This window comes from Filicampus tigris, chromosome 19, assembly GCF_054856515.1.
Source record: "Filicampus tigris isolate MCC_2025a chromosome 19, RoL_Ftig_1.0, whole genome shotgun sequence".
Lineage (NCBI taxonomy): Eukaryota > Metazoa > Chordata > Actinopteri > Syngnathiformes > Syngnathidae > Filicampus > Filicampus tigris.
The window spans coordinates 5,419,496-5,445,341 of record NC_141235.1 but is presented as its reverse complement, the minus strand read 5'-3'; the positions used below and the strand labels follow the sequence as shown (position 1 = coordinate 5,445,341).

General features: G+C 41.8%; 3 protein-coding genes across 5 annotated transcripts in view; 1 reads left to right on the top strand and 2 right to left on the bottom strand.

Moving 5' to 3' along the window:
• Positions 1-264: 264 nt before the first annotated feature.
• Positions 265-13,115, bottom strand: LOC147129097 (neurotrypsin-like). The gene is made up of 14 exons (XM_086016571.1): positions 12,855-13,115; positions 10,121-10,163; positions 7,625-7,867; positions 6,645-6,783; positions 6,391-6,569; positions 6,042-6,189; positions 5,536-5,714; positions 4,789-4,930; positions 4,451-4,671; positions 3,382-3,523; positions 2,702-2,980; positions 2,325-2,447; positions 1,992-2,254; positions 265-1,868 (listed from the first exon to the last, which is right to left on the bottom strand). The coding sequence occupies exons 1-14, from the start codon at positions 12,933-12,935 to the stop codon at positions 1,471-1,473; spliced, it is 2,580 nt and encodes an 859-aa protein (XP_085872697.1). The 5' UTR covers positions 12,936-13,115; the 3' UTR covers positions 265-1,470.
• LOC147129096 (cerebellar degeneration-related protein 2-like) lies at positions 6,442-23,901 on the top strand. 3 transcript variants are annotated; one of them, XM_086016574.1, is made up of 8 exons: positions 6,442-6,803; positions 11,653-11,805; positions 17,078-17,171; positions 18,378-18,490; positions 20,141-20,289; positions 20,412-20,561; positions 21,481-21,709; positions 22,457-23,901. In XM_086016574.1, the coding sequence occupies exons 2-8, from the start codon at positions 11,704-11,706 to the stop codon at positions 22,997-22,999; spliced, it is 1,380 nt and encodes a 459-aa protein (XP_085872700.1). In that variant the 5' UTR covers positions 6,442-6,803; positions 11,653-11,703; the 3' UTR covers positions 23,000-23,901. The 3 variants fall into 3 exon arrangements, with proteins under 3 accessions (XP_085872700.1, XP_085872702.1, XP_085872701.1); XM_086016575.1 differs by lacking the exons at positions 6,442-6,803; positions 11,653-11,805 and adding an exon at positions 16,591-16,725; XM_086016576.1 differs by lacking the exons at positions 6,442-6,803; positions 17,078-17,171 and having other exon boundaries at positions 11,666-11,805.
• Positions 21,406-25,846, bottom strand: part of polr3e (polymerase (RNA) III (DNA directed) polypeptide E) — a 22,928-nt gene continuing 18,487 nt past the window's right edge. Inside the window, exon 22 of the transcript XR_015082559.1 lies at positions 21,406-23,033. The gene's annotated coding sequence lies outside the window, so the exon portion shown is untranslated. The remainder of the gene's footprint in view (positions 23,034-25,846) is intronic.

The window sequence follows — 25,846 nt, the reverse complement described above, 5'->3', positions numbered from 1 at the left end:
GAAGCCTTAATGTTTACTTTTGTATACAGTGGAAGCTTTAATGGTGATTATATGCAGAAGTGGTGGGTGCTTTAATGTTCATGCACAGAAGCAAAACTGATGGAAGCTTAAATGTGTATGAACAAAAGCAGAAGTGGTGGAAGCTTTAATTATGATTATGTTCAGAAAAAGTTGTGAAAGCTTTGTCATTTTGTTGGATGCAGGTCTGTGGTGACATAAGCTTTAATGTTAATAACGAACAGAATCAGACGCCATAAGCCTGTGTTGAACTGCTGAAGGAAGCTTTAATGTTGATTATGTTCAGAAGAAGTGAAATGTTGATTATGTACACGACAGGACCAGGAGGAGGACCTTTGCCGGCCTGTTTTTGGAAGCTTTTTTTTTTTTTTTTTTTATGTACAGATTTGCGAGCAGAATGTCACTGTTGACCCGCTGATGGAAGCTTTAATGTTGTGTTCACAATCAGAAACACTGGTGATCCCCGGTGACAAGGTGTTTGACGACATAATGAGTCACAACACAAGACGCACAAAGTCTAGACAATTACAGCACAGTTTAGAAATTTCAAAAATTAAGAGAAAACAGGCGATGACGTCCTCTAGCGGTCAGAAGCAATATTGTCATTGAAATGTTCACAGTCCACACATATACACTCTAGTTCTACTCTACCTGCACCATCAGAATCAGACTTTCAATGGCTTTTTGTCAAATTCTGCACATTTAAAGGCCCGTACCAGTGTTTGTATTTATGATTATTACAATATTCATGATTACGTTCCAGATACCTGCCTGCTTCATGGATCACCATCTTAAAGGTAAGTGAGGCAAAAGCCAAATGATTGTCATTTATAAATCTCATATGCTGCATTTAAGCAGGCCTTAATTCTTACTATTTCTAGTAAATACAAACATGAAATCATGCACCCTGATACGTCCTAATGACCGATATCGTTCATCAACCACAGATATTGTAATTATGCCGGCCTTAATTCTTAATTCACCCTGGCCACAATATTCCTCCTTTTTTTAATGTTTTGCCTTTATTTTGAGTCATCACAGCTCAACTTCAGACTGAGTTCCAACAACAGAACGTGCTCCGAACCCCATCTCTTGCCTGAACTCAACTGGGACAGACTCCAGCTCAGCCCCAACTCAAATGAGTATAAGCACTCTAGAGAACGGATGTTTGCCAGAAACACTGGTACGGCCCATATTGAACTAGCTAAGAAAGAAAAAGAAAAGCCCTTTTTTGTTGACGTTGTTGCATGTTTACCAGCTGTACATTAATTAGCAGTTAGCGCTAATCCTAATTGAGCACCCCGCCACATAAACTGAAATTAGGATGTGAAAGCACATGCTGATCGGCCATTTTTGTTTGGCCTCTGGTTGGGAAGCAAGGCATCCACCAATCAGAGTTCACGTTTTCTCTGGTGGTCCCGTGGCACAGGTGGTAAGCCAATGAGGCCTCAATCAAACCGCCACCTCGGAGTGGCGTGTGTGTTTTGCGTGTGCGTGATGTCCGATGTCGTTGGTTTCTTCCCCTCGTCTTACGTTTTGTGAATCGGCGTGGATGACGTCGTCGATCCAGCTGCGGAACCGACTGACGCGCGTGTACAGCGCCGGCGAGGAGGGGTCCGCGCAGTCATAGCCCCCGGCGACCACTCCCGTCAGCACCCACCGGCCGGCCTCGGCCTGACACAGCAGGCCACCTCCGGAGTTCCCACGGCAACCGTCGCTGCTGCCGTGGAGCAGGCTGGTGTCCGGGGGGCTGCCGGCACACACGGTGCCGTGGCTAGAGAAGCTGTCGCCGTGACGCTTCTTGCATTGCCAAGATGACATGATGGGAACCCAATACGCCAGGACAGAGTCTAGGACACAGAAACGTCATCAATATAAGATAGCAAAATTCTTTATAATATGCAAAGGCAAACATTAGCTTCCGACATTAGCGGATGATCAATACCATCCAACTGATGCCCCGTGAAACCCACCCGGTGTGCTCCACCGTGTGGTCACCATGACGACACAGGCGGCCGGCATGCTGCTGCGGTCATCGTCAGGCAGGCAAGCGGCGTTGACGTTGGGGTCAAAGGTGAAGCAGTGACCCTTCTGGGCTCCGGGCAGCTTTAGCAAGGCCAGGTCGTGACCTCCACTCTGACCTTTGAACTTCTTGTGGACTACCACGCGCTCCGGGGTCAGGGTCCGCTCAGAAGCACCTATCCGCACCACGTATCTGGACGGGTCCGTTCCAAACCTGATGGAGGTTCAGGATGAAGGTTAGAAAAGCAGCAAGATGACACTCATCACCTGGTGTTTCTAGATACCTGGCGAAACAGGTGGCGGACGAGAGGGCCCAGCAGGAGCCAATCAGAGTGGCGCTGCAAAGAGGGCCGCCATCTTGACTTTGGGACTGAAGCCACACTGATGCTTGCCAAGGCCATGATTTCCTGCAACAAGAGGTGAGCATGGTGATCAAGTCCAAAAATCTGCATGTATATTATTTTCAATGTATTTCATTTTATTCATTTGACTTTTTTTTTTCATCCAAGATTTGTTTTTTTTTTGTTTTTTTTACTTTTTGGTACATTTTCAAATGTAGCTAAATAAGGTATCGGACATACGAGAAACATGCAGTGACCCAATGGAGCCACCAGATAGCGCTATGGCTAAAAACCACAAACTGGAGTGGAATTGCACCCACGTGAGCATGTTTCCTCCCTCTCGGGCCTCGGTCTCGCCGCCACCCTTTTGGAGCTTCCTCACCCCGCAGCTGTCCTCCGGGTGGTGTACTTGAACCATTGTCGAGGCAGCGGAGGTGTCACACTTGACCCCCGCCACTTGCCCGCGCCTGCACCCCAGGGTGTTCAGGCCCAGCGAGGGACACTCGCCCAGGAACTCCTCCTTTCCCGTGCACCTGACTTGGTCCAGGTGGACTGGTCCTTTGCCCTGCCCAAAGCCTCCAGCCGCCAGAGCTCCGCCACTGGGGAAGAAGGAAGATGAACTTTAGCTTCCAATGTTAGATTCTGAAGTTAGCTTCTAATGTGACCTAGCTGTAGTGCTAAGGAAGACCAACATTAGCTTCCAAAAATGCTTCCTTTGTTAGCTTCTAAAATTAGATTAAATTGGCTTCACAGTTGGCTTCCAATGTGACCTAACAATAAACCTAATAAGGAAGAGCAACTTTGGCTTCCACTGTTGCTGAAGTTAGATTCTACCTAACCATAGATAGAACTAAGGAAGACTAATGTTAGCTTCCAAAGTTGCCTCCTTTTTTAGATGCTAAAATTTGATTCTGGGGTTGGAAGATAACTACAGAAGCAAAGGCTGAAAGCTAAATCTGAAGCTAGCATTTGGAAGTGCAGCCACCATGTTGCTTGTCACCTGTGGCCCAGTTGCCTGCACACTACAGCGGCGTTGAGGTCGTTCCATCCCGAGTCACAGATCGTCCCCCAGTCCCCGTGGAGATAGACCTCCACACGCCCCTCCTTCCTGTTGACGCCCCCGTTGAGACGCAACAGTGGACCTGACGATATTAAGAAAAATATCATGATTAGCTTCATAGGCAAAGGTGAAAGAAGCCTACAACCACAATAGGATGAGTGTTTAATATTTTTGATCTAATTTTTCATAGTATTTGGTCTTTTTTTTTGTAGCTTCAGTTTTCAATTTTTACTTTTTAATGTGTATTATTTATTTGTAATATTTCTTAAAGGCACATTGTGTATAATTTAATGCTATCTAGTGGTGAACTAATAGAACGCAACCACCTAAGCTCAAAGCGCGTGCATTTTGAAGCACAAGCACTACGGTGCCTGAGCGAGACCACACGTCGCAATCCGACCACCAATTTCTACAGCAGAGGTGCAAGCAAAATGTCATCATAAACCACTTCTAGTATTACCTCAAGTGACAAAGTCAGTGCACTGCATTTGATGCACATGCTGTGGTCATGATGCGGGGGAACTACGTTCTCTAAGTTTGTCTCCTTCAGGTACCCGTAGCGGTAAGATGGTACCGAAACATGTAATATAGTTAGAGATCAGTTCACCTACGATTATATAAAAAAAATAATAATAATACCTTGACGTGATAGAACATATTTTTTGTATATTGAAATATTTTAGTTTTTTTGTATTTATTTTATATTTAATTTTTATATTGGTTAATTCTTTATTTCCTTTGTTTTAAATCTGTTTGTATTTTATTTTCATTTCTGATCTTGCACTTTAATTTAGATTTTAGTATTTGTTATGTTTATTTTTGAAATGCACATTTTATTTTATTACCATTTTTTTTAATTTTGTTCGGATTTTTTGTTTTTAAATTTGTTTTTTATTCTGATTCTTATTTACTTCTATTTTTATTTTAAATAGATTTTTGTTTCTGTTTTTATTTTTGCATGGGACTGGTGTACCTATTCAAGTGTCCTGTGTGCAGCCAGCCTCCTCACCTGTGGACGGCGCGACGACGGGCACGTCGTTGGTCTCGTCTTCGGGCTTCCCTCTGCAGCGCACGCCGACGTCTTCGGCATGGGAGCAATCAGTGCGACCCCAGATGCCGTGGTGGCAGTCCAACAGGGACGTCTCGGAGCCGTCGCAGTGGACGTCGTCTAGCAGGATGAGACCGGCTCCCTCGCCGAACGTCCCGTCCGTCACCACCTCGGCGTAACCCCTCAGATGAGAGAAAAAGTACAGTAGATTTCTGCTTATTTTCAGTTTGTTTTCACAATTTGCCTTGTTTTTATATATATATATACACACACAGTTCGTAGTCTCTGTATACATGTACCTATATCCCAGTTGTCCACACACCACCTGTGCGTGCTGTTGCGTCCAGTGGTCGTCGCACACTGTCCCCCAGTCGCCGTTGTGGAGCACCTCCACGCGGCCCTCCCAGGGATTGTCACCCCCCACCAGGCGCACCACTCCGTCTGAAAGCGTCAAGCCACCACTTTTACAACACTTACATTACAAAAAGCATATTTTTTTAAATATGTTGTTTTTATTTCATTTCTTTGTGTCATTTTAAATTTGTTGATTTAATTTTTTGACTGTTTACTTTTTATTTTTTTCATTTAATTGTATTTTTGTTTTTTTTAGAATTAATTTAATTTTTCGACTGTTTTATGTGTTTATATATTTTGTTGCTGTAAAATGTCTTACTCTATTTATTGTTACTTATTTTATCCTCTTAAGTGGTATAGTTCAGAATTTTTTTAATGTATTTTTTTCTTCTTTTTTGGGGGGTCTTACATTTTACCCTTTTTTTTGTCGTATTCTTTATTTTACTTAATCAACCTTATACTATAGTTTATTTATTTATTATTATTATATTTACTTACCTAAAAAGAAACGTCGTTTGCAACAACACAACCACAGATCGTGTGTGTGCATTGTCTGTGTTAATCAGCCAGTCCATCACCACGGCTGGTTTTCGCTTAGTAATGATTTATTGATGTGTGAAGGATATAAATAGAAACTTCTAAGGCTGAGTGTGAGCATTGTGGGTGTGTGTGTGCGCACAAATGCGTCATGCCTGTGTAAGGGCTGCAGGAGACTCCGGCGTCCTCCATGTGGTCGCAGTTGTGCTGCTCCCAGTGTCCGTGTGGACATTGATCCAGGAAGAGTTCGTTTCCCGTGCACTTAACGGCGTCCAGCAGGATGGGACCCGAACCCTGACCAAAGTGAGCCCATGACCACGCCTTGGCCACGCCGCTAAAACGCACACACATACACGCTCAAAATGTCTGGGTTGTTTTCCCAACACACTAGCTGTGTCGCCGTGGATTAGGTTATATTCACCCAAGTTTTCATCAATTATTTTGAACCAGCAGATTGGGTTGAAGACTTGATTTGGACGGACTGAAGAGCTGAAACTGCTGTTTCAGATTTAAGGGTGTACTTTATAATTAACCAATTTTTGTTTAAAAAAAAATGGCTAATTGAAAGCAGCAAATATTACAGGCCTTTTGATGATGTCATATATTTTGTACACGCCTGCTTTATCTGCATGCCTGTAATCATATTTTTGGCAGCACTCACCTGAGGCCCAGCTGTCGGCACACCACCTCCGCATCTCTGTCGTCCCACTGGTCGTCGCAGACGGAGCCCCACCTCCCGCCATGGAAGACCTCCACGCGTCCTTCAAAGTCTTCCTCGCCTCCGACCAGTCGTAGCGGAGGTCCGCTGCCTGGTAAATGACACGTTATGCATATCACACCAGTCTTGTGTGTTCGAGTCTCAGATGTCTTACATATGTCTTTTCAGAGACGATTTGGAATTTTGAATGAACCTAGTTTTGAAAAAAAAAAAATCCCCAAATATTTACTTGTTTGATATGTTATTGTCCAATACATACAATGTGTGCACTAGTGAAATTCTCTGGTCTGACCTTCAGGAGGCGCACACAGGACGGCCGCCTCGTTTCCATGGTTACAGTCCCCGGTGACAAACGTCCTGCTCCCGCAGGCGCTCACACTGTTCTCGTCGCCACGGCAACCCAGACGCTCAAAGTGGAAGAGGCCGGAACCTGAGGCGAGGTGGGAGTGCCGCAACACCGTGCCGATGTCACTGTCCAAACGAAAAAACCTGACCCGGTGAGTCTGCCGTCCCGAACATGGACGCTGAGAAACCGGAGCGTCCTACCTTAAGCCCACCTGCCTGCAGACCACGCTAGCGTCCCGGTCAGTCCAGTGAGAGTCGCACACCGCCCCCCACTGGCCGTTCAGATACACTTCAACGCGCCCGCTGTTGGACGATGAGCCGCCGACCAGTCTGGCGGCACCTAGCGGATGACATTTGAAGGTATGTAAGCATCAAAGACAATTACAACAATCAATCGTCAATGAGCCTTTTTTTTGTTTGTTTGTTTTTTGTTTACATCAAAGAAAACTTAGATCCTTTAATGGAACTAACATCGTAAACACTGAAAACAATTCAGAACCTTCAATCAACCTGTCTTTTTGGGAGCATCAAAGACAATTTAGTACTGAAATTGACAGACACCTTGTAAACATCAATGACTTTTTTTTTTTAATGGTCTCCAACAAATTTGACTATTCTTTTGTAAACAAATAATTTTGAGTCTTTCAAACTGACGGATCTCTAATGTAAGACAATTTAGTCTCAAGCAAACTAAGCTACATTTTTATAAAAATCAAAGACAACAATGAGCCTTTGAAACAAACGTGTCTTTGTAAAATGTCAAACATCTATATTTGAAGTAACAAATTTGATGGTTTTTTTGTTAACATTAAAGAATTTATAGTCATTTACAGTGATCAAAAGTAACAGATCTCTTTGTGAACATCAAAGACGTTCCCAGAGGGAAAAACAAGTCAGTGCCCCTTTAAAGCAAGTATCAAGTCCTTTGCAAACATAAAAATCAAAAAAAACTAGCAAATGTGACGAATGTATTTGTGAACATCAAAGACAGGATTGAGTCTTTGTTGATGAAAAACTATCGTATAAAACTAACATCTTTTTGTCTGCATCGAAGACAAATTTGTGTATCAAATGTAGCTAACGAACGTATTTTCTGCAAATATCAAGGACGTTTTTCAAGTCTCCATTGAAGCTCTCTTGAAACAAACGTGTTGTAGGGAAGAGTTTTGCCGTTGTCGTACCCTGGTGACAGTCGCAGTAGGCCCATCCGATGGCACCTGAGTTCTGCCGGAAGAAGCACCAGGGGTTGGACTCGCGGTCCGGGTTCCGGCAGTAGCTGTGCTCGCCGAGGCCGCGGCCGGGGTACTGAACCACATAATCGGGGAACTCGGTCCATTTGAGGCACGGGGCGCCCGAGTCCGTCTGGGACACGGTGCCGTTGTAGTAACCCAGCTCGGTGAAACCCTCGGAGCAGGACAGTGGGACTGGGGGGGGAGGAGGTGGGATGACGACATTAAAAGCGAGAACTCCAAGATGGACATTTAATGGCTTCTTCATGCTACCAAACCTCTTGGAAAATGTTTGACGTTTTTTTTTTTTTTGTCTATGCCAGAGCAAGACAGCATTTCATTTGGAATGAATTGGCCAACTTGAAGAAATTGAAAAAGATCAAATCAAAGAACAAATCGGCACATGAAACAAGACCCCTCGTGATTTTTTTTTTTATTGTGGTTTTCCGTAGCTGAGAGTTAAAACAGGTCAAGGTTTAACCTCATTTTTCTGACGGTCACAGCCATCACCAAATCTCATTGAATTTTTTGCCATTTTTTTCTAATACCTGAGCAAGACGCCTATTGCTTTTGAATAAGATCCCCCACACAAAGATATTAGAAGTCGATGACATTGAAAAAAACATCGGTGCATGAATCAGGATCATTCTAGGATATTGCAAGCACGCTATTGATTTTGAATAAGCTCTTATACGAAGATAATTAAGTTAGCTCAGCTCAAAAATTCATTTTGTCACCGCCGCACCAGTCAAAACCTTTCACCAATCTCATCCAAACGACAAATCGTGAGTGTTCCGTGCCCGAGCGAGACACCTCTTGGTTTTTAGTCGTCCTTTCATTTCTTGCAGCGTTTTTTGTTTGTTTGCTCTGAGGCCAAGCTGCAGCTAAACTGTGATTAATGGAGGACGCGCATCGCCAACCAGCGCTAGTCTTATCGCATTCACACACGCGCACACAAACACAAAGTAGCAGAAGGTGGAAGCAAGAGAATCCATGCGAAACAAGTGAAGAAGAACCAAAAGAGAAGATCAATAGACGGTACACAAACAGGGGGAGACAAAGAATCGTTTTCGGGTACAAAGTTAACGAAGATTTAGTGAACTACTCCGCAAAAGGGGAAGGCTCTGCGTCTGTCCGTTGTTGTAGTGCAGACACATAGCAGCTTGTGTCCCGTTAGAATACGACTGTTTGCGTATCACTCGGCTATCGTCTTGTACTTCATCATTAATTCATGTCGGGCTGCTCCACTAACAAAGTACATTGCGAGTGCAACTTTTAAGCGGTGACGACGGACTCCTCTCCTCTATGTTTGACATTTGAATAGAGCAAGCTTTGGTTCATTCTGACTTTAAAGGGGACACGTTTTGCAAAATGTTTGCATACAAATATCTTGAGTGCCAGGCCACCCGATGAGTGTAAAAGTAAACATTTCGTCAAAATGTGTCTGTGAGCGAGCCGTATGTTATTTTATAATTATAATAGCATTTAGTCAAGTACAAAATATCTGTTACACTTTTGTAATACAATGTCAAATTTGCATTTAAAATCCAGCTAAAGTAAATGGTAAATATATAAAAATAATAATTTTGTTTTATTATTATTATAGCATATATTGATTGATACAAAATTAATATAATTATTCATAAAAAAAAAAACTAATACAGCCTATGATATTTGCATGATACCGGACTAAATTCTAAAGAAAATACATTAAAATGCATTATTAACATGTTTTATTATTATATTTTAATTTTGGTGTATTCATTAACACAATTCTTTTTTTTTTTTTTTTTTTTTTTAGGACTAATAACAGTGAATTTTTGGAAATGAATCCTAAAGCACATTTAAAAAATACGCGATTAGCAGACTTGGCAAAAAAAATCTTCCACCTCCCCCATCCTGCAAAACACATACACACGGGCACATTCTCGCGCTCCATCATCGCCACGACAACAGCCCTCTCCTCATCGCCATGGGAACACTCAGCCTCCCTGCTCGTATAATCCATTTCCCCGCCACAAAGCACATTTGACACGCTCCACACTGGCTGCACTAAGGGGGAGTACTTAGTTTGGGGTTGCATTTTATTTGGCGTGGGTGTTTATCTCCCACACAAAGCCACACACCGATAACCGCAAAGTGTATTAACAGCTGCATTGGCGAATACATGCAGGTGTACATCAAACTGCGTGTGAATGGCTTTACAAGCTCCTCGCCCTCCCCCCATCACCCCCCCCCCCCCACTTCGATATACGTCACATCCCACTCCCTCTCTAGCACACCCCCTCTCCAAGGGAAGAGAGGAATTAAAAAATGGGGGAAAGCTTCCAGCAAAAGGGGAAGGAGGAAGAAGAGCTTCCTTGCGTCCAAACAATGCGGGAATAGAAAATGGCGGCGAGGTAAATTGGGGGGGGGAAAGAGCGTCATGGGCTGCGTCGGGTCACCTACCTGAATTCTGCACCTCATTTAAGTAGGTGTCGTCAGCCACGACCTAAACACACACAGGCAACGGTAAATTAGATTGAAAAAAAAAAAATCAAAAAATCTATTTATATAAGTGGAAAAGAATGCTGTGGTCTGACGAGTGCACATTTAAATGTTCTACTTTGTAATCATTTCATATGTATTTGAAGTATCCTTTATTTTGTGATTTTTATCTTTTCATTTGTATTCCCTTTTTGTTTTTGTTTTTTGTAGCACATTTTTTATTTGACATATGTTGTACTTTATTCTCGCGTTATCGCATCAAACCAAAAGCTAAAAGTATTTCATTCCGATACAGTACACACACACGCGCATACCAGCACAGCTCTAATAGATTGAGAGCAGGAACATGTGAACCTTGCTGCTTGCAACACGGATGGCAATGTCGCCAATCATGTCAATCACACGCCTCCGTTACCAACCTAATGTGCTATGATGCGCTTGCACCTGCTACCTCCACGCACACGCACGCACACGCGCACGCAGATAAGCGCACACACAAGCACTTGATTCAAGTTCAACTTCGCAAGCTCCCAGAAGGGAGGCAGACTGAATTTGATATAAGATCAAACGATGAAATAATCGATTTAAATAAACTATGACACAATTCATTTTAATCATTTAAATATATGTATTAAAACATATTTTACACATTTGCATTGAATTAATGCAACTTTAAAAAAAAAATACAAATATTTTAATGTAAATGTACCTGGTCAAATAAAGAATTAATAAATCAAAATAAAATGACTCTTAAAAAAAGTCCATTAAAATGAAATGTGGGGAGGCAGACTGTCAAAACATGTTGTAAGTCAAACTTTTGCGTGTTTATTGGTAGAAACGTCTTGACTGTGTTGTTGTGCTGCCGTTGTCTTCATTAGAGACGATGTGGAAAGCTGTTTGCCTGCCGCCTTCTATTTGGTATCATTAATTCCCTGCACCCTGTTCCAAACTAATGATTCAACACACACACACACACACACACACACACACACGCACGCACGCACGCACGCACACTTGTACAACACGAGCAGCAAAGCGAAAATGAATGTTATCTCCTGATTAATTGATACCTTGATCATTTTTTGATGGCGTCTCAGGCAAAGTCACCCTAATTGGACCATGCGCAGAATGTATGAGAGGAGACGGTGGCAAAAGCATGCAAAAAAAAAAGAAGAAAATATAAATAGCAAAGGAACATGAAAGAAAAAAAATAGACAGTATGTATTCAAAGATGGAAATAAATGGTGAAACTAGATTGTCGAAAATAGTTTATGTACAATATAGAGACAGAAAGAAATAGTCTGTTAAGAAATTGAAAATCTGGGCATGCTTTAATAGAAGAAATCAACCAGTGTACACAAATACAAAGATGCATTGAAAAATACAAGAAATAGGCAGCATACATTAGGAAACAGAGGAAAATAAAAACTACTTTGTGAGCTCCATTTTCGTGGGACAAACTGTCACATTCTGATTTTGTGATTTTCCTGCAGGCACAAGGCTGACTGGCGCCCGTTTCTCGATTTGGCAAACCGCTCTGTGCCATGTTGGGCGTTCCGTTAAGATGCGCCCGGAGGAAAGACAATTTGGTGCCTGAAAGTCGACTAGTACGCCTGCTGGAACCACGTCTACAACTATTGGCGCAGGTACTGTCACGTGCGCGGATGTCAACCGGCAACAAACCCTCTGCATTCTTGTCGAAATCAATTCATTGATCACAATATTGTTATTATGATGATGATTATTGTTGTGGCTTTTCAAATATCCCGCTGGCACCGGGTCACTAAATGAGCGCACCTGCTTACGTTGTCTGTTGCCACACCGGTCAAGCGCAATGAATGACAATGCTGCGGCCAGGCATGGATCACGGCACAGTGAATGATATGGGCCGTGTTCACACCCACAGTGGTGAACAACACCCTTTTTGAAAATATTTTACTGCCATTGTCATTGGTCGTGCAAATAAAGGCGAAGAAAAAAATACAATAAACAAAGCTTGTACGAAATGACCAAAACCTGGTGTCCAACCCATACCTGCGCGGATTTACGCAGCACGCCGCGCCAGGTTTCACAGAAATAGGGCCATGCGTATTCAGAAATAGTAGAAACTAACAGCATGCATTATGAAAGAGAAGAAAACCGACAATGTTTGTACAGTATGGTTCAACAAATAGAGAGAAAAAATAGACAGTATGCTTTTAGAAATCGAAAATTGACAGTGTGCATCAAAAAATAAATAAACAGCATGGCTTGAGAAATAATAGCATACTTTCAGAAATAGAAGAAAATCACCAACACGCAGAAGAAAATCAAATCAAAATATAGACAAAAATAAATGCCATAATGGGGAAAACTGCTTAGAGACATGGGTAAAAATACAAAGAATGGTCAACATAAATAAAAAAAGGAGAAAAAAAAATGATATAGTGTGCATAGAAGTATGGAAGAAAATGGACGTTCTGTGCATACAGACAGACTAAATCCACTGTTTGCATACAAACACGGGGAAAAAATCAATTATGCAAATACATAGAAAGTACCATTAATAAAGTATATCAATACACAAGCTAGTTTTGCTCTTTTCCTCATTCCCTCCATTGATTTGCCACAGAACAACCGTCGTCATCATGCTCCTCATCCTCTCTTGTACGCACACATTGTGAACGGAAATGTGATCAGAGGTCGGCGACCGTACCTGCGCGCGCAGCGGCAAGGGCAGCCCCAGGCAGGCGGCCCCGATCAGGCACAAGAACCGGCGGCCGCTCGGAGACATCATCCTTTCCCACCTCGCGTGGCCGCGTCCGCGTCCGCGTCCGTGGCAGGCAGACAACAACACGCCGAGTGACGTGAGAGGATGAGGAGGATGCTGGCGGTGGTGGGGCTGCTCGGGGAGAGCTCTAAACCGAGCAGAGGGTGCGGCACCAGAAGGGGATGGAAGAGTGCACACACACGCGCACACACAAAATCTGGATGGGAATTGTGTTGAGCTCTGCAGAAAGCACTCTCTCCCCTTGTGTGTGGGTGTGGGTGTCTGTGTGGTTTCAGTGGAGGGGACCATGACTATAGTATAGAAAATATAATTTATGAACCTGAATATATTTGCATTCATTAAGCCAAAGTAGGTGAGTCGAAGAGGGGTGAGCTTTGGTGCCTTTCTGAATGGGTTACATACACGTGCACAGCCGCTTAATGGGCTCTCATTCATGAATCGTATGTGGCCGATCGGAATAACAAAAAAAAAAAAACCAATTTGAACCGAATCTGATAAAGGTACTGATAAATAAAAGTGTCATGAAAGATAACCAATGAAAATCAGACATTGCTTATGAATTGTGGTTCAACAGAATTATTTTAAAAACCAAATTCCAGAAACAGGCCTGGCCAGGCCCGAGAAAAGCTTGAAAATAATTTCACCATATGGACATGTTCAATTAAGGTGTGTCGTGTAATGAACATCACAGGTGTCCATAGACTTGTAATCAGTCCATCGGGCTATTTAATGGCTGACAAGCTGTTTGGTGACTTGGTGTGTACCACACTAAACAGTGACCAGATGAAGCCAAGGAGCGAGTCGTCTCAGATTAGAAAGAATGTTATTGAAAGGCACGTTGATGGTAAAGGCCATAAGACCATCTCCAAGCAGATTAGTGTTCTTGACTACAGTTGCACATATTATTCAGAATTAAATTTGTATATATTTTTAAAATTGTTTCCCAAGATTGGTATTATTTGATTTTTATTTTAAAAACAATCGCTTCCCCAAATGTATATTAGTTTTTAATTATATATATTTTTTCTGAATTCTTTTCTTCTGAATTTTTCTTCTGTTTTGTTTGATCTTTTTAGCGTTTTTATTTGTCAATTTATTGTATTTGTTTGCTATTTATTTTTGCATGACCGTCGTCACGAAAATAGCAACAGAACGCATTGCTTCATTCAGCTAACGGTGTTCATGTTTAGTCTTCCTAGGTGAAGTCTGTGCTGTCAAACTATCCACCTCCACCTCATGCTGCTTCCTTCAGGTGGCTAGTAGGTCAAAAACAGTTGAATTCATCCATATTCAGAAGCGACATCTTTGTTCGAAGTTGTTATTTTTTCTTATCTCTCTTCCCGCATGCCGCGATGCCTTCGAGCTGTGAACTTAACTCAACTCATCCGTTTCACACACTTTGCTTGTACCCACTCGCTCCTGGCTGGGAGATTAACATTTTTGGATTTCCTTTTTAAGTCTCATGGTTTTTCCCCTGCCAATGCAAAAAAGGGCTAGCCTGCTGTCTTTTTACCCAATTTGTTTGTCATCTTCCTTGCTCTGATTATCTCGGGTGGGTGCTTTTAGAGCCCTTTCTAATATTTTTACCATTTCTCTGTGGCTAAAAAAAAAAAAAAACATATTCTCAAATGTTAGCATGCCAACAGTTGGCATGCTAACATATCAAGATAGCCATCTAAGTACAGATAGTGCTGAGGGAGATTAATATAGTTTACATTTAGTCCTGTAGTTGGAAAAAAATTCTAATATGACTGGATGAAACACTAACATATTAGTAGTTGATATGCTAACATGCAGCAAGATAGCAACTTGGGTAAAGAAACGCCAAGGTGGATCTGCCCTGTAGTCAGTTAACTATTTCTAATGAAGATTGATTTAAAAAAAAAAAAAGGCTAATATGCTACCAGATGGTACATGAGTAGCAGCTTGGTAAGGATTTTACATCTGCCCTGTAATCGCTTACTATCTGTAATGTGGATTGATATAATGCTAACATGCTAATGGCTTAAACTGCTTACATATATATATCCAGTAACAAGGTAGCAATCTGACTAGTAGCTCGATAAGGATTTGACATCGAGCCCTGTAGTCTGGCATTATTTCTAATGCGAATGGATGAAATGCTAACAGTATATTTATATGCTAAAGTATTGCAAAATAGCAGCTGTGTGTATATATATAGGTTACAGGCAGACAATGTATTTGTGCCTGTGTTTGCCTTTGTCTTTCTTTTATGTCATACCCCCATAAAGAGGCTTGTTGCCATGGCAACACGCCAGCCTCCCCTCACAACGTGCCGGTACAGCATATGTACATAAAAAGCAAAAAAAGAAATGTTTTATAAATTAAATTATGATACACACACACACGCTGACGTTTTTGTGCTAAAGTTGCCTTGCCGCCAGGAGCCTTTTTATCGCCAATCCTGTTACACGCTCCTTGTCCCTGATGCTCGTTGCCCGGGCAACCGGCATGGCAACGCAGCAAATTCGGCCATAACCGTTAATATCAGTGAGAGGAACAATGTCTGTGTGTGCGCGCGCTTGTGTCTGTGTGTGAGGGGTACACATTGTGTCACACACACAAGACATCCCCCTCTGCGCTGTGTGATGTTTCAATTTCCTTCCCTGGCGTTTATCTGACTTCCTCTCCCTTGAAGAGACTTCAGATACCATTCTCTCTCACACACACACACACACAAATATATCAAATAAAGAGGGCTTGTCGGTGACTTTGTCGATTTGCCTTTAAACGAGTGGAAACAAGGAGGCGTTTGCAGATCAGACATGTGCCTCTCCTCCCCGCCGTTCCCCTCTCGTGTGTCTCAAAGCACAGATGGAGGAGGACGGAAGACGGATGGAGGACAGACAAATGGGAACCGGCGTCCCACAGCTGCGAGTAGTTCGAATCAGTTTAATGCCGTGTTGTTTATTTTTAGCACATGTTGCGGTCAAAGCATGATTAAAGTTTGGATACGGTTAACTATTATTTCTGATGAATTATAAAGGCACACAACGTCACTGCTGGTGTTGTGGTCCATGGGCCTGATGGTTGTCTGTCGCTCTCTATATGTGCCCTTTACTGTAAAAAATATAAGAATATGTGTATTTATTGTAGCTACCTGATAGAGTCCGGCATGAGCTGTAAAGATAAATGGGCGAACCTGTCCAGTTCCAGTGCGGCAATATGGAGCCATCCTAATCAAAAAAATACTTGGCACTGTAATTGCTGCCAAATGTAGTAACAAAGTATTGAGTAAAGGCTGCGAGTACTTACGTAAAATTTATACAAATAAATAAATAAACAAATATGCAATAAATGAGGGTGGGAGGCCGCGATCATTTTGCAAATCAGCCAAATTTAAACAAGTACTGTATACTGTATGTAAAAATATTTCTCATCCTTACCAAACCGTACAAACCAAAAAGCTGTGAAAACGTAGTTATTACAAACTGTATAGTATAGGTGTCTAAGTTTACATTGTATCTTCTGAATTAGATTTTTTTCTTTTATACCCTATGTAACTTCCCTGGAGTGCGAATCTTTGAAGTTGTATACTATTCTATTCCTATATTAGCTTTCCAGCTTCAGAATGTATTTCTTTTGTTTTTGCAGCACCGCCCTCTTGTGGACGTGCGTACTTAGTGCACAGTTAATGATGCACCTTCAGAGCCGCAGGTGCCGGCGAGCTAACCGTTAAGTTTCTGTGCAAGCACAGCCGTACCGGAAACTCACGTCAAACCTTCGACGTAAAATCTAAAGCTGAAATAATTCTATGACCAAAGCCAATAAAAACGTGAGTAATAACAATACTGTTGTGGATAATGATTCAGCCTTATAACTGTCGCTTTAAAACGCATTTGAAGTGATTAACCGCGCCTATTTAAACGGTCTGTATTATCTGAAACTTTTAGTTTGAAGTCGCTTAACAAGACTTGGACACTTGACGCATCAGACTTTGTAATTTGCGTTATCCGGTGATGCTCTTGCACCAATACACCGGCTGCAGCTAGCAAGAGCACCAAGCTGTTACCATTTAAAACTAAAAAAAAAATTCAAAGAAAAATCGCATTGAACCCAGCGTTCGTCATGTTAATTTGGATAAGTATTTGACACGAAACAAACTCGAGTAATTCTTGAAATTGTAGCCACACGCCGTAATGTTGACGGACATGAGCGTGGAAGAGGAGTTCGAGCTGAAGGAGGAAGAGCCCTGGTACGACAAGCAAGACCTAGAAAACGGTAACCTCTGCAACCTTTATTTACTCGCCTATTCACCCCTATACAAGGGAGTCATTTAATTAGTCATATTTTAAATAGAAATTCCGTTTTATTTTTGAATATGAATGCTTTGAATGTGGATGCTGTTGGTTACCGCTAGAGAGATGACAGCTCAACCATGTTATGTATCTATGTATGTACGTACGTATACGTACATGCATTGTTGAATTGACTTTTAACTTAATTGGAGGAAAGCTTAGCAGTATTGGCAATTAGGTCCTGCACATTAACGCAAGTGGGTCAGTGGATCACAACACACACGCACACATGCTGTTTGGACTCTCATTCTTGTGCCTTTATGCCTCTCTATCTGTGTTTATATCAAGAGAGTGTATGTGTTCATGTCCAAACAGTAACAGTGTCCATACTGCCTGTGTTCAAACAGTTTCCAAAGTTAAACCATGCCCATACTGCGCCCATGTTTGTGTCCTAACAGATTCGTTTGAACACACCTTCAGACATGGACACTGTGTCCAAACCAAGCCAGTGTCTGTGTCCATGTGCAAAATGTGTTTGCAAACTGTAAAGTGTCCAAACTGTGTCCCACCGATGGGGACAGCCGAAAATGCTTAACGTACGTGTAAATGACACGAAACTGTGATCACTCGTCACCAAAATGTATGCGGACATCTCCACTTATGCCCACTTGAACCTCGGAAAATATCAGAACAATCATCCTGATATTTAGGATTTTATAGACATGAAACCTTTTCCTCTCCGTAGTCGCTCATCATGGAGAAAAAGCTTAACGTCAGAAAATTGCGTGGACATCTGTACTTACACCCACAAGATATTTTAAGCTGTATATCTACACTGAGTGCCTAAGGGGAGGAAAAGGCTTCATGTCCTTAAGATCCTAAATATTGGGGCCATCGTTCTAATATTTGGAGAGAAAAAAAACCGAGTTGTTCATTTTCTTTTTATGTTTACTAATGTAAAACATACTCTATATGATTTAGAAAAAAGAAATAGATTGCGTTCAGTGGGAGCCGTTATTTAGGGAAACATTTCCAAAGAATATATTTTAGAGATGTGATTGCAATGCCACGATACAGTGGACGCGAGTTATTTTTGCCCAAGGTTGTCATAGAGTCCAAATCTGATACCGAGTCATGCCTCGGCTCAATCGCTGTCTGTATCTAAACCCCCGCGTCTTTCCTCCTGCAGACCTTCAGCTGGCCGCCGAGCTGGGCAAGTCACTGCTGGAGAGGAATCATGAGCTGGAACAGGGCCTGCAGCAGATGTACTCCACCAATCAGGAGCAAGTACAGGAGATCGAGGTAAGACGCCCGGGACTCTGACAACCGGGGTTGCCATGGTGACGCTCATCAGCTGATGAGCCCAAGGTCTTTGGGATGACGCTTATCTTCAACCAATGAAAACATTTTCAACTCAACGCAAAAAAAACCCAAAACAATAAGTTATTAATATCGAAAAAAGTTTGCATTAAAGTATGTCTCTTTATGAAACAGGTTTTAAACCCACAAGTCATAATTGTATTGATCCAAATTCTAGTTCTTCTGGTTGAAGAAGTATATTTAAAAAAAAGCAATTTAGATTTAATTACTGTAGTTAGGGTCCAACCAATTAATCAGTCAATATTAGTTAAAATCGGCAAATATTGGCCTATTTATTTATTTAATTTAGTTTTTTTTTTTAAACATTACAGCATAAAACAAAGAATGATATTAAAATACCCCCACCAAAAAACAATCGGACAATTTTTGCCAATTTTTGTCTGTTGTAAAAATTAAACAAATACCAAAAGATACCAAAAGTACTGTAAAATAGTCAAATGTGTGCCTGTAATTCATATCTTAATTGTTCTAAGTGTAAGGCCCCCCAAAAATATGTTATTTTATTAATTAATCTCCCAATTAATCAGTGATCTGAATTTTATCCTGCCAAATATCGGAATCGTCACTGGCCTCCCAAAAATCAGTTTTAATGTAACCCCAGTCAAACTCGATTGGCTTCATCAATAAATCAAGTGTGCCGTTGAAGAACGTTGCATCATCCTCACTGAAGTGACTTTGCAGTGACAAACAGCAAGAGCTCAGACCCCCCAGACCCCCCCCCCCCCCTCCCCTGCGTGAAGGCGGAAGTGAATATTTAGTGCAGTGTTTGGACCTGTGTGGATTACTTTAATGTCCTTAAGTCGGCTTTGTCTGACTGGCGAGGCCTAAGTTCTCAACGCTGACATGTTGAATTAATCCACAAGTGCTAAATGTAGACGTCATGGCACACAAAAAACGCGCACGCATGCGCGGCTTCTTGAAGTTGTGTTGTTGTCAGCGTGAAGGCAATGTTCATCGACAACAGCTTCTAATTGCTGCCCTGATAAGATAACCATCCAGCCTCTGTACCGCTTATCCTCACTTGGGTCGCCTTGTAGATAATGCACACACAGAAAATTAAATCTTCTCATGTACCTAATGACGTGTCCTCACATGAAGCTTTTGGTCTTTTAGTAACGTCGCTGTTGTTACCAAGCAGGGAAATGCATTCTCGAGGCAAATAGAAGAAGAAGGTTCAACGGGGTTGTAATTTACAGAGTTGCTATTTAAACGACACCTCAAGACAAAAAAAAAAAAAAAAAAAAAGGCATGCTAAAGCTGTTTGTTTATATTCACAGTAGTTCAATTTCAAAGTAATAAAGGGAATTATTTTGAAATGTATTCAGGATCACATTTTTTCGGGTGAAATCCGATCCAGTGGAAATGCACCTAAAACATTTTTTATTTTATTATATTATGCATGAAGTTACGCACCCAAGACTTTTTTTCTCCATTATTTTTTGTTTCTTTTTGTTTCAAGCCACCCACAGAATTTAGGTGCTCTTCTGTACACGTATTCTTCCGCTTTGCAACTTTTTGTACCGATGGTGATTTTTTTTTTTTCTTTTTTTGGTCTTTCTTGTTGTGGTCCAGTACCTGGGCAAGCAGGTGGAGTTCCTGCGGCAGGTGAACGACCAGCACGCCAAAGTATACGAGCAGCTGGACGTGGCCTCTCGCGAGCTGGAGCAGAGCAACCACAAGCTGACTCAGGACAATCGCACTGCCCAGCACAAGATCAACGGGTTCGAACACAATTTCATCTTTGGTTGGCTTTGAACTCCACCAAAAGTCGGCCTTCAGCCGCTAAACTCGAACTTTGAATCGATTCCGACCTATGTGAATCAAGCGTCTTCTATCCGCACAGGCTGACGGAAACGGTGGAGGCGCTGCAGACGCGCGTGGACGAGCTGCAGCGGCGGGTGGACGACGCCAAGCTGGGACCCCCGCTGCTCGCCCAGGGGGGCCGGCGGCGGCGGCCCGGTGGCCAGAGTCTGGAGGAACTGCAAAAACTCAGGTCATCACCGGCCAACCGGCTTCTGGCCGAGCCGTCGGTTAGCGTCCCGGCGGAGCGCGGCGCTCGCTTGGTTGAGCCCAACTTGTGAATTTCAAATGCGTTAGGATATGAGTTTGGAATAACTATAATAATATAAGTTTGGAAAAAGTGAAGCGCTCTAAACGTGTTCCAGTTGAGCTGTAAATGTTACATCAGCGCCTTATCGCCTCCAGCTTGGACGCTGAGCCTGAGATAAACCCGAAATACGATGACTATTACGCTGCGTAATAAGGTTGAGCTAAGGGAAAAATTGTGTTAGCTTAGTGCAAAGTGCGTGTTGCATCGCCACTTTTACTTTCAAACCAAAATATTTAGATTTCCATACGTTTCTACCGTTAGTCATTATTATACATTTGAGAATCAAAAGATGAAAGAGGCAACCTACCTTGCCATCATATTTTTCAAATATTTCTCATTTACTATTTTTGAACTGAACAAGATAACGACCAAATATTTCTTTCGAAGATGAGTAACTACATTTACAAAGAAACGTAATTTGTGTTTTAAACAATCTGAATAAGGATCATTTTTGTCATTTTTAGTTATATGACCCCTTTATGATTACGCGTTTGAGATTATCATGGAGATGATTAATGCAACCAAATTTTAAAAAGTCTTGTTTATACATTATTTATTATTTTTATCCGATTTTGTGACTTTCGGTGTCTTCCATTAGATTGAAAACCTTTTTTTTTTTTTACATTCAGGTTTTGTATACATTTAACCAATTTATAGTTATTCCACATTTTTACTTTGACATTCTCATGTAGTGACGAAAGTATTCAAATGAATTGAGCCCGTAATGTGCAAGTTCCACTATTTAATATTGAACATCTCTCCAATAACACATTTGTGTATTTGCTCCAATATGACCGTGCAGGCAGTGTGACGGCGATCCAGAAGAACCTTGTCTCGGCGTTGAGTGGCACGACGGCGTGCGGCGGTGGCACGAGGAGCAGCAGGCGTCACTGCGCCGCTCGCTACGCGGCCTCCAGGCTCAGTACGCGGGAGAACGCGCCCGGCGGGAGGAGGCCGAGCGGGAGGCGGGGCTACTGAGCAGGCAAAATGCGGCGCTTGAGCAGCAGCTGGCTGGCATGGAGATGTGTAAGGTAAGACAGGGTTAAAGTCACTTAAATTTTGCAGCAAGTTTGGTAGCGATTAGTTTATTTTTCTTTCCAAAAAACAAGCGACCATGTATTGCGGTGTTTTTTTGACAAAAAAAAAAAAGGAAAAAGTATAATAAGGCGTTTTTTGGGGGAATAATTTTTCCATATACAGCAAGGCGTTTTTTGGGGGGAAAATTACCATGTATAGTAAGGCGATTTTTGGAATAAAAACGACCATGTATATAGCAAGGCATTTTTTGAAAAAATTATATAAACGACCATGTATACCGTAAGGCGTTTTATTTTGGGGGGGGGGGGTTGGGGGGGGACTACCGTGTATAGGAAGGCGTTTTTGGGGAAAAAAAAGGACCATATATAGTAAGGTGCTTTGGGGGGAAAAAATGACCATGTATAGTAAGGCATCTTTTGAAAAAAAAAAACGACTATGTATAGTAATGCGTTTTTGGGGTGGGTAGATCATGTTTAGTAATGCCTTTTCTGGGGGAAAAAACAACCATGTATAGTAGGCAAAAAGTAAGGCGTTTTTGGGAAAAAAAAACAACCATGTGTAGTAAGGTTTTTTTATTAATTTTTTTTTTTTCTAAATACGACCATGTATATAGTAAAGCGTTTTTTGCCCCCCCCCCCCCAAAAAACCCGACCACAACCACCAGTAAGGTGTTTTTTGGGGGGGAAAAAAATGACCATGTATAGTAAGGCATCCCTATGTTTGTGTGTGTGTGCGCACAGATGCGAGTGTCTGAGCTGGAGCGAGAGGCCGAGGAACTTCGTCACCTCTGCAAGTCCGAATCCTTCTCCCGGCTGAGCGTGGCGTACGCTCTCCCCGAGGAGGAGGAGGCGGAGGAGGAGCGCCACGGGGAAGCCGAGCCCGGCGGGTCGTCGTCGCCCCGAAGCCGGCGGCCCCTGAAGCGATGGGCCAGCGAGCGTCTCCTTCAGCCCAAGCGCAGCGCCGACCCCGCCTGCGAGCACGAGTGCTGGTGCGCCCTGAGAGCCGAGACGGCGGAAAGCGGCGGGATCTCATTGCTCAACGAAGTGGACGCGCAGTACAGCGCCTTGCAGGTCAAATATGAGCAGCTCCTAAGGCACTTTGGATTACAGCAGCGTCAACAACAAGAAGAAGAAGAAGAAGAGGAGGAGGAGCTGAGTCACAAGGCCGTCCAGACGGGCGACTTCCATCAGCCTGAGTACAAGGAACTGTTCCAAGAGATTTTCGCTCGCATCCAGAAAACCAAAGAGGACCTGGAAAATAGGGCCAGGCCACCCTGCACCTGATGCAACACACTGAACCAGACGCCAGGAACAGCCTCTGGTGGGGAAAAAAAATATATAAAAAAGGCAGTGACGTCTTCTACTCAGTTAATTCTTTCCCCAGCGCTTCTTCCTCCAGTCCTCTGCAATATCTTCAAGGGTGGAGAACATGCTATGAATTCCAGTGGAAACTTTTATTTTTTTCTATTGGGCTGGGCAATATGACTTCCACGTCAATTACTATTTTTTTTTTGCAACATATACGTGAGCAGGAATGACTGCATGATTGCCTTCCTCTGGGCTCCCTTTTTTGCCAAGTGAAATGTGAAAATTCTGCTCATGTTGGCGGCTTCTAAAGGGGGGAATTAATCGCTGTTTTCAAACAGTTGATTCCTATAGCGAGCAAATCATTAAGTTGGCAACTGTTCTTTTTTGACACACTTCTATGCTAGCACTATTTGCTTGTAATCACTACAAGGCTGTATACTATTTCTTCCATCACGGGCCCTTTAATTCTTGCGATAGCTCTCAAATGTAGCAACTCTCAATGTGTCTATTCGAGAGGAAAAATGAATGGTGCTTCATTGTACGTAACAAATATCGGTTCAGCGATAAGTTTTACTTGCATGTGTCGGATGACGAGTGAATGTTTTGACCCTATCAGGTTGGTAGTCCTCTTTTTTTTTACGAAAAAAAAAAGTTAACTTAAATGTAGCTGTTCTTTTTCCATTGCTTCGTGTGTCATAATATCCAATTGAGCGTACTAAGGAAATCGGTGTCCGTTAAAAAAAAAAATCTGTATTCCACTTGGGGAAAGTTGAATGATGGAGCATCACAGTACACAACGCCATCTCCTGGTCAGCATGAGGAATGCTGTCAGTGACAACTTCTGGGAATCTAAAATAAACGAACCATGTTTTGGTTTGTGTCTCCGTCTCGTGCTTTTCTTTCAACTTTCAACAATTAGATCCTTCGTGTAAAACCAATAATGTTCAGATGGGGTGGGATTTGAACCACCAACCTCCTGGTTTCTCGGCAGGCGACTTACCTTACTTTTCGTAAAAAGACGCCTTACTATATATATACCCTTACCTAATTTTTCGTAGACGCCTTACTATACCCATACCTTACTTTTCGTAAAAAGACGCCTTACTGTGCTCTTACCTCATTTTTCGTAAAAAAACCCTTACTATACCCTTACCTCATTTTTCGTAAAAAAACGCCTTACTATACCCTTACCTCATTTTTCGTGAAAAAACGCCTTACTTACTTTTACTTCATTTTTCGTGAAAAAACGCCTTACTATACCCTTACCTCATTTTTCGCAAAAAAACGCCTTACTATATACCCTTACCTCATTTTTGGGAAAAAAGACGCCTTACTATACCCTTACCTCATTTTTCGTAAAAAAACGCCTTACTATACCCTTACCTCATTTTTCGTAAAAAAACGCCTTACTTACTTTTACTTCATTTTTCGTAAAAAAACGCCTTACTATACCGAAAAATGAGTTTTTTTCACGAAAAATGAGGTAAGGGTATAGTAAGGCGTTTTTTTACGAAAAATGAGGTAAGGGTATAGTAAGGCGTTTTTTTACGAAAAATGAGGTAAGGGTATAGTAAGGCGTTTTTTTTTGCGAAAAATGAGGTAAGGGTATAGTAAGGCATTTTTTTACGAAAAATGAGGTAAGGGTATAGTAAGGCGTTTTTTTACGAAAAATGAGGTAAGAGTATAGTAAGGCGTTTTTTTACGAAAAATGAGGTAAGGGTATAGTAAGGCGTCTTTTTTCCCAAAAATGAGGTAAGGGTATAGTAAGGCGTTTTTTAACGAAAAATGAGGTAAGGGTATAGTAAGGCGTTTTTTTACGAAAAATGAGGTAAGAGTATAGTAAGGCGTTTTTTTACGAAAAATGAGGTAAGGGTATAGTAAGGCGTTTTTTAACGAAAAATGAGGTAAGGGTATAGTAAGGCGTTTTTTAACGAAAAATGAGGTAAGGGTATAGTAAGGCGTTTTTTAACGAAAAATGAGGTAAGAGTATAGTAAGGCGTTTTTTTACGAAAAATGAGGTAAGGGTATAGTAAGGCGTCTTTTTTCCCAAAAATGAGGTAAGGGTATAGTAAGGCGTTTTTTAACGAAAAATGAGGTAAGGGTATAGTAAGGCGTTTTTTAACGAAACATGAGGTAAGGGTATAGTAAGGAGTTTTTTTCTAAAAAATGAGGTAAGGGTATAGTAAGGCGTCTTTTTTACGAAAAATAAGGTAAGGGTACAGTAAGGCGTTTTTTTTTACGAAAAATGAGGTAAGGGTATAGTAAGGCGTTTTTTTACGAAAAATGAGGTAAGGGTATAGTAAGGCGTTTTTTTTACGAAAAATGAGGTAAGGGTACAGTAAGGCGTTTTTTTTTACGAAAAATGAGGTAAGGGTATAGTAAGGCGTTTTTTTACGAAAAATGAGGTAAGGGTATAGTAAGGCGTTTTTTCACGAAAAATGAGGTAAGGGTATAGTAAGGCGTTTTTTCACGAAAAATGAGGTAAGAGTATAGTAAGGCGTTTTTTTCTGAAAAATGAGGTAAGAGTATAGTAAGGCGTTTTTTTACGAAAAATGAGGTAAGGGTATAGTAAGGCGTCTTTTTTCCCAAAAATGAGGTAAGGGTATAGTAAGGCATTTTTTTACGAAAAATGAGGTAAGGGTATAGTAAGGCGTTTTTTTACGAAAAATGAGGTAAGGGTATAGTAAGGCGTTTTTTTACGAAAAATGAGGTAAGGGTATAGTAAGGCGTTTTTTTACGAAAAATGAGGTAAGGGTATAGTAAGGCGTCTTTTTTCCCAAAAATGAGGTAAGGGTATAGTAAGGCGTTTTTTTACGAAAAATG

Excerpts from the sequence above, each read along its gene's own strand:
- LOC147129097 (XM_086016571.1), bottom strand. The coding sequence starts at position 12,935 with ATGATGTCTCCGAGCGGCCGCCGGTTCTTGTGCCTGATCGGGGCCGCC. Across the intron at positions 6,190-6,390 it reads CCTGTGTGCGCCTCCTGAAG|GCAGCGGACCTCCGCTACGA; the intron begins GTCAGACCAGAG and ends GTCATTTACCAG. Across the intron at positions 5,715-6,041 it reads TGCCGACAGCTGGGCCTCAG|CGGCGTGGCCAAGGCGTGGT; the intron begins GTGAGTGCTGCC and ends TGTGCGTTTTAG.
- LOC147129096 (XM_086016574.1), top strand. The coding sequence starts at position 11,704 with ATGTTGGGCGTTCCGTTAAGATGCGCCCGGAGGAAAGACAATTTGGTG. Across the intron at positions 20,562-21,480 it reads GAGGAACTGCAAAAACTCAG|GCAGTGTGACGGCGATCCAG; the intron begins GTCATCACCGGC and ends ATGACCGTGCAG. Across the intron at positions 21,710-22,456 it reads CTGGCATGGAGATGTGTAAG|ATGCGAGTGTCTGAGCTGGA; the intron begins GTAAGACAGGGT and ends GTGTGCGCACAG.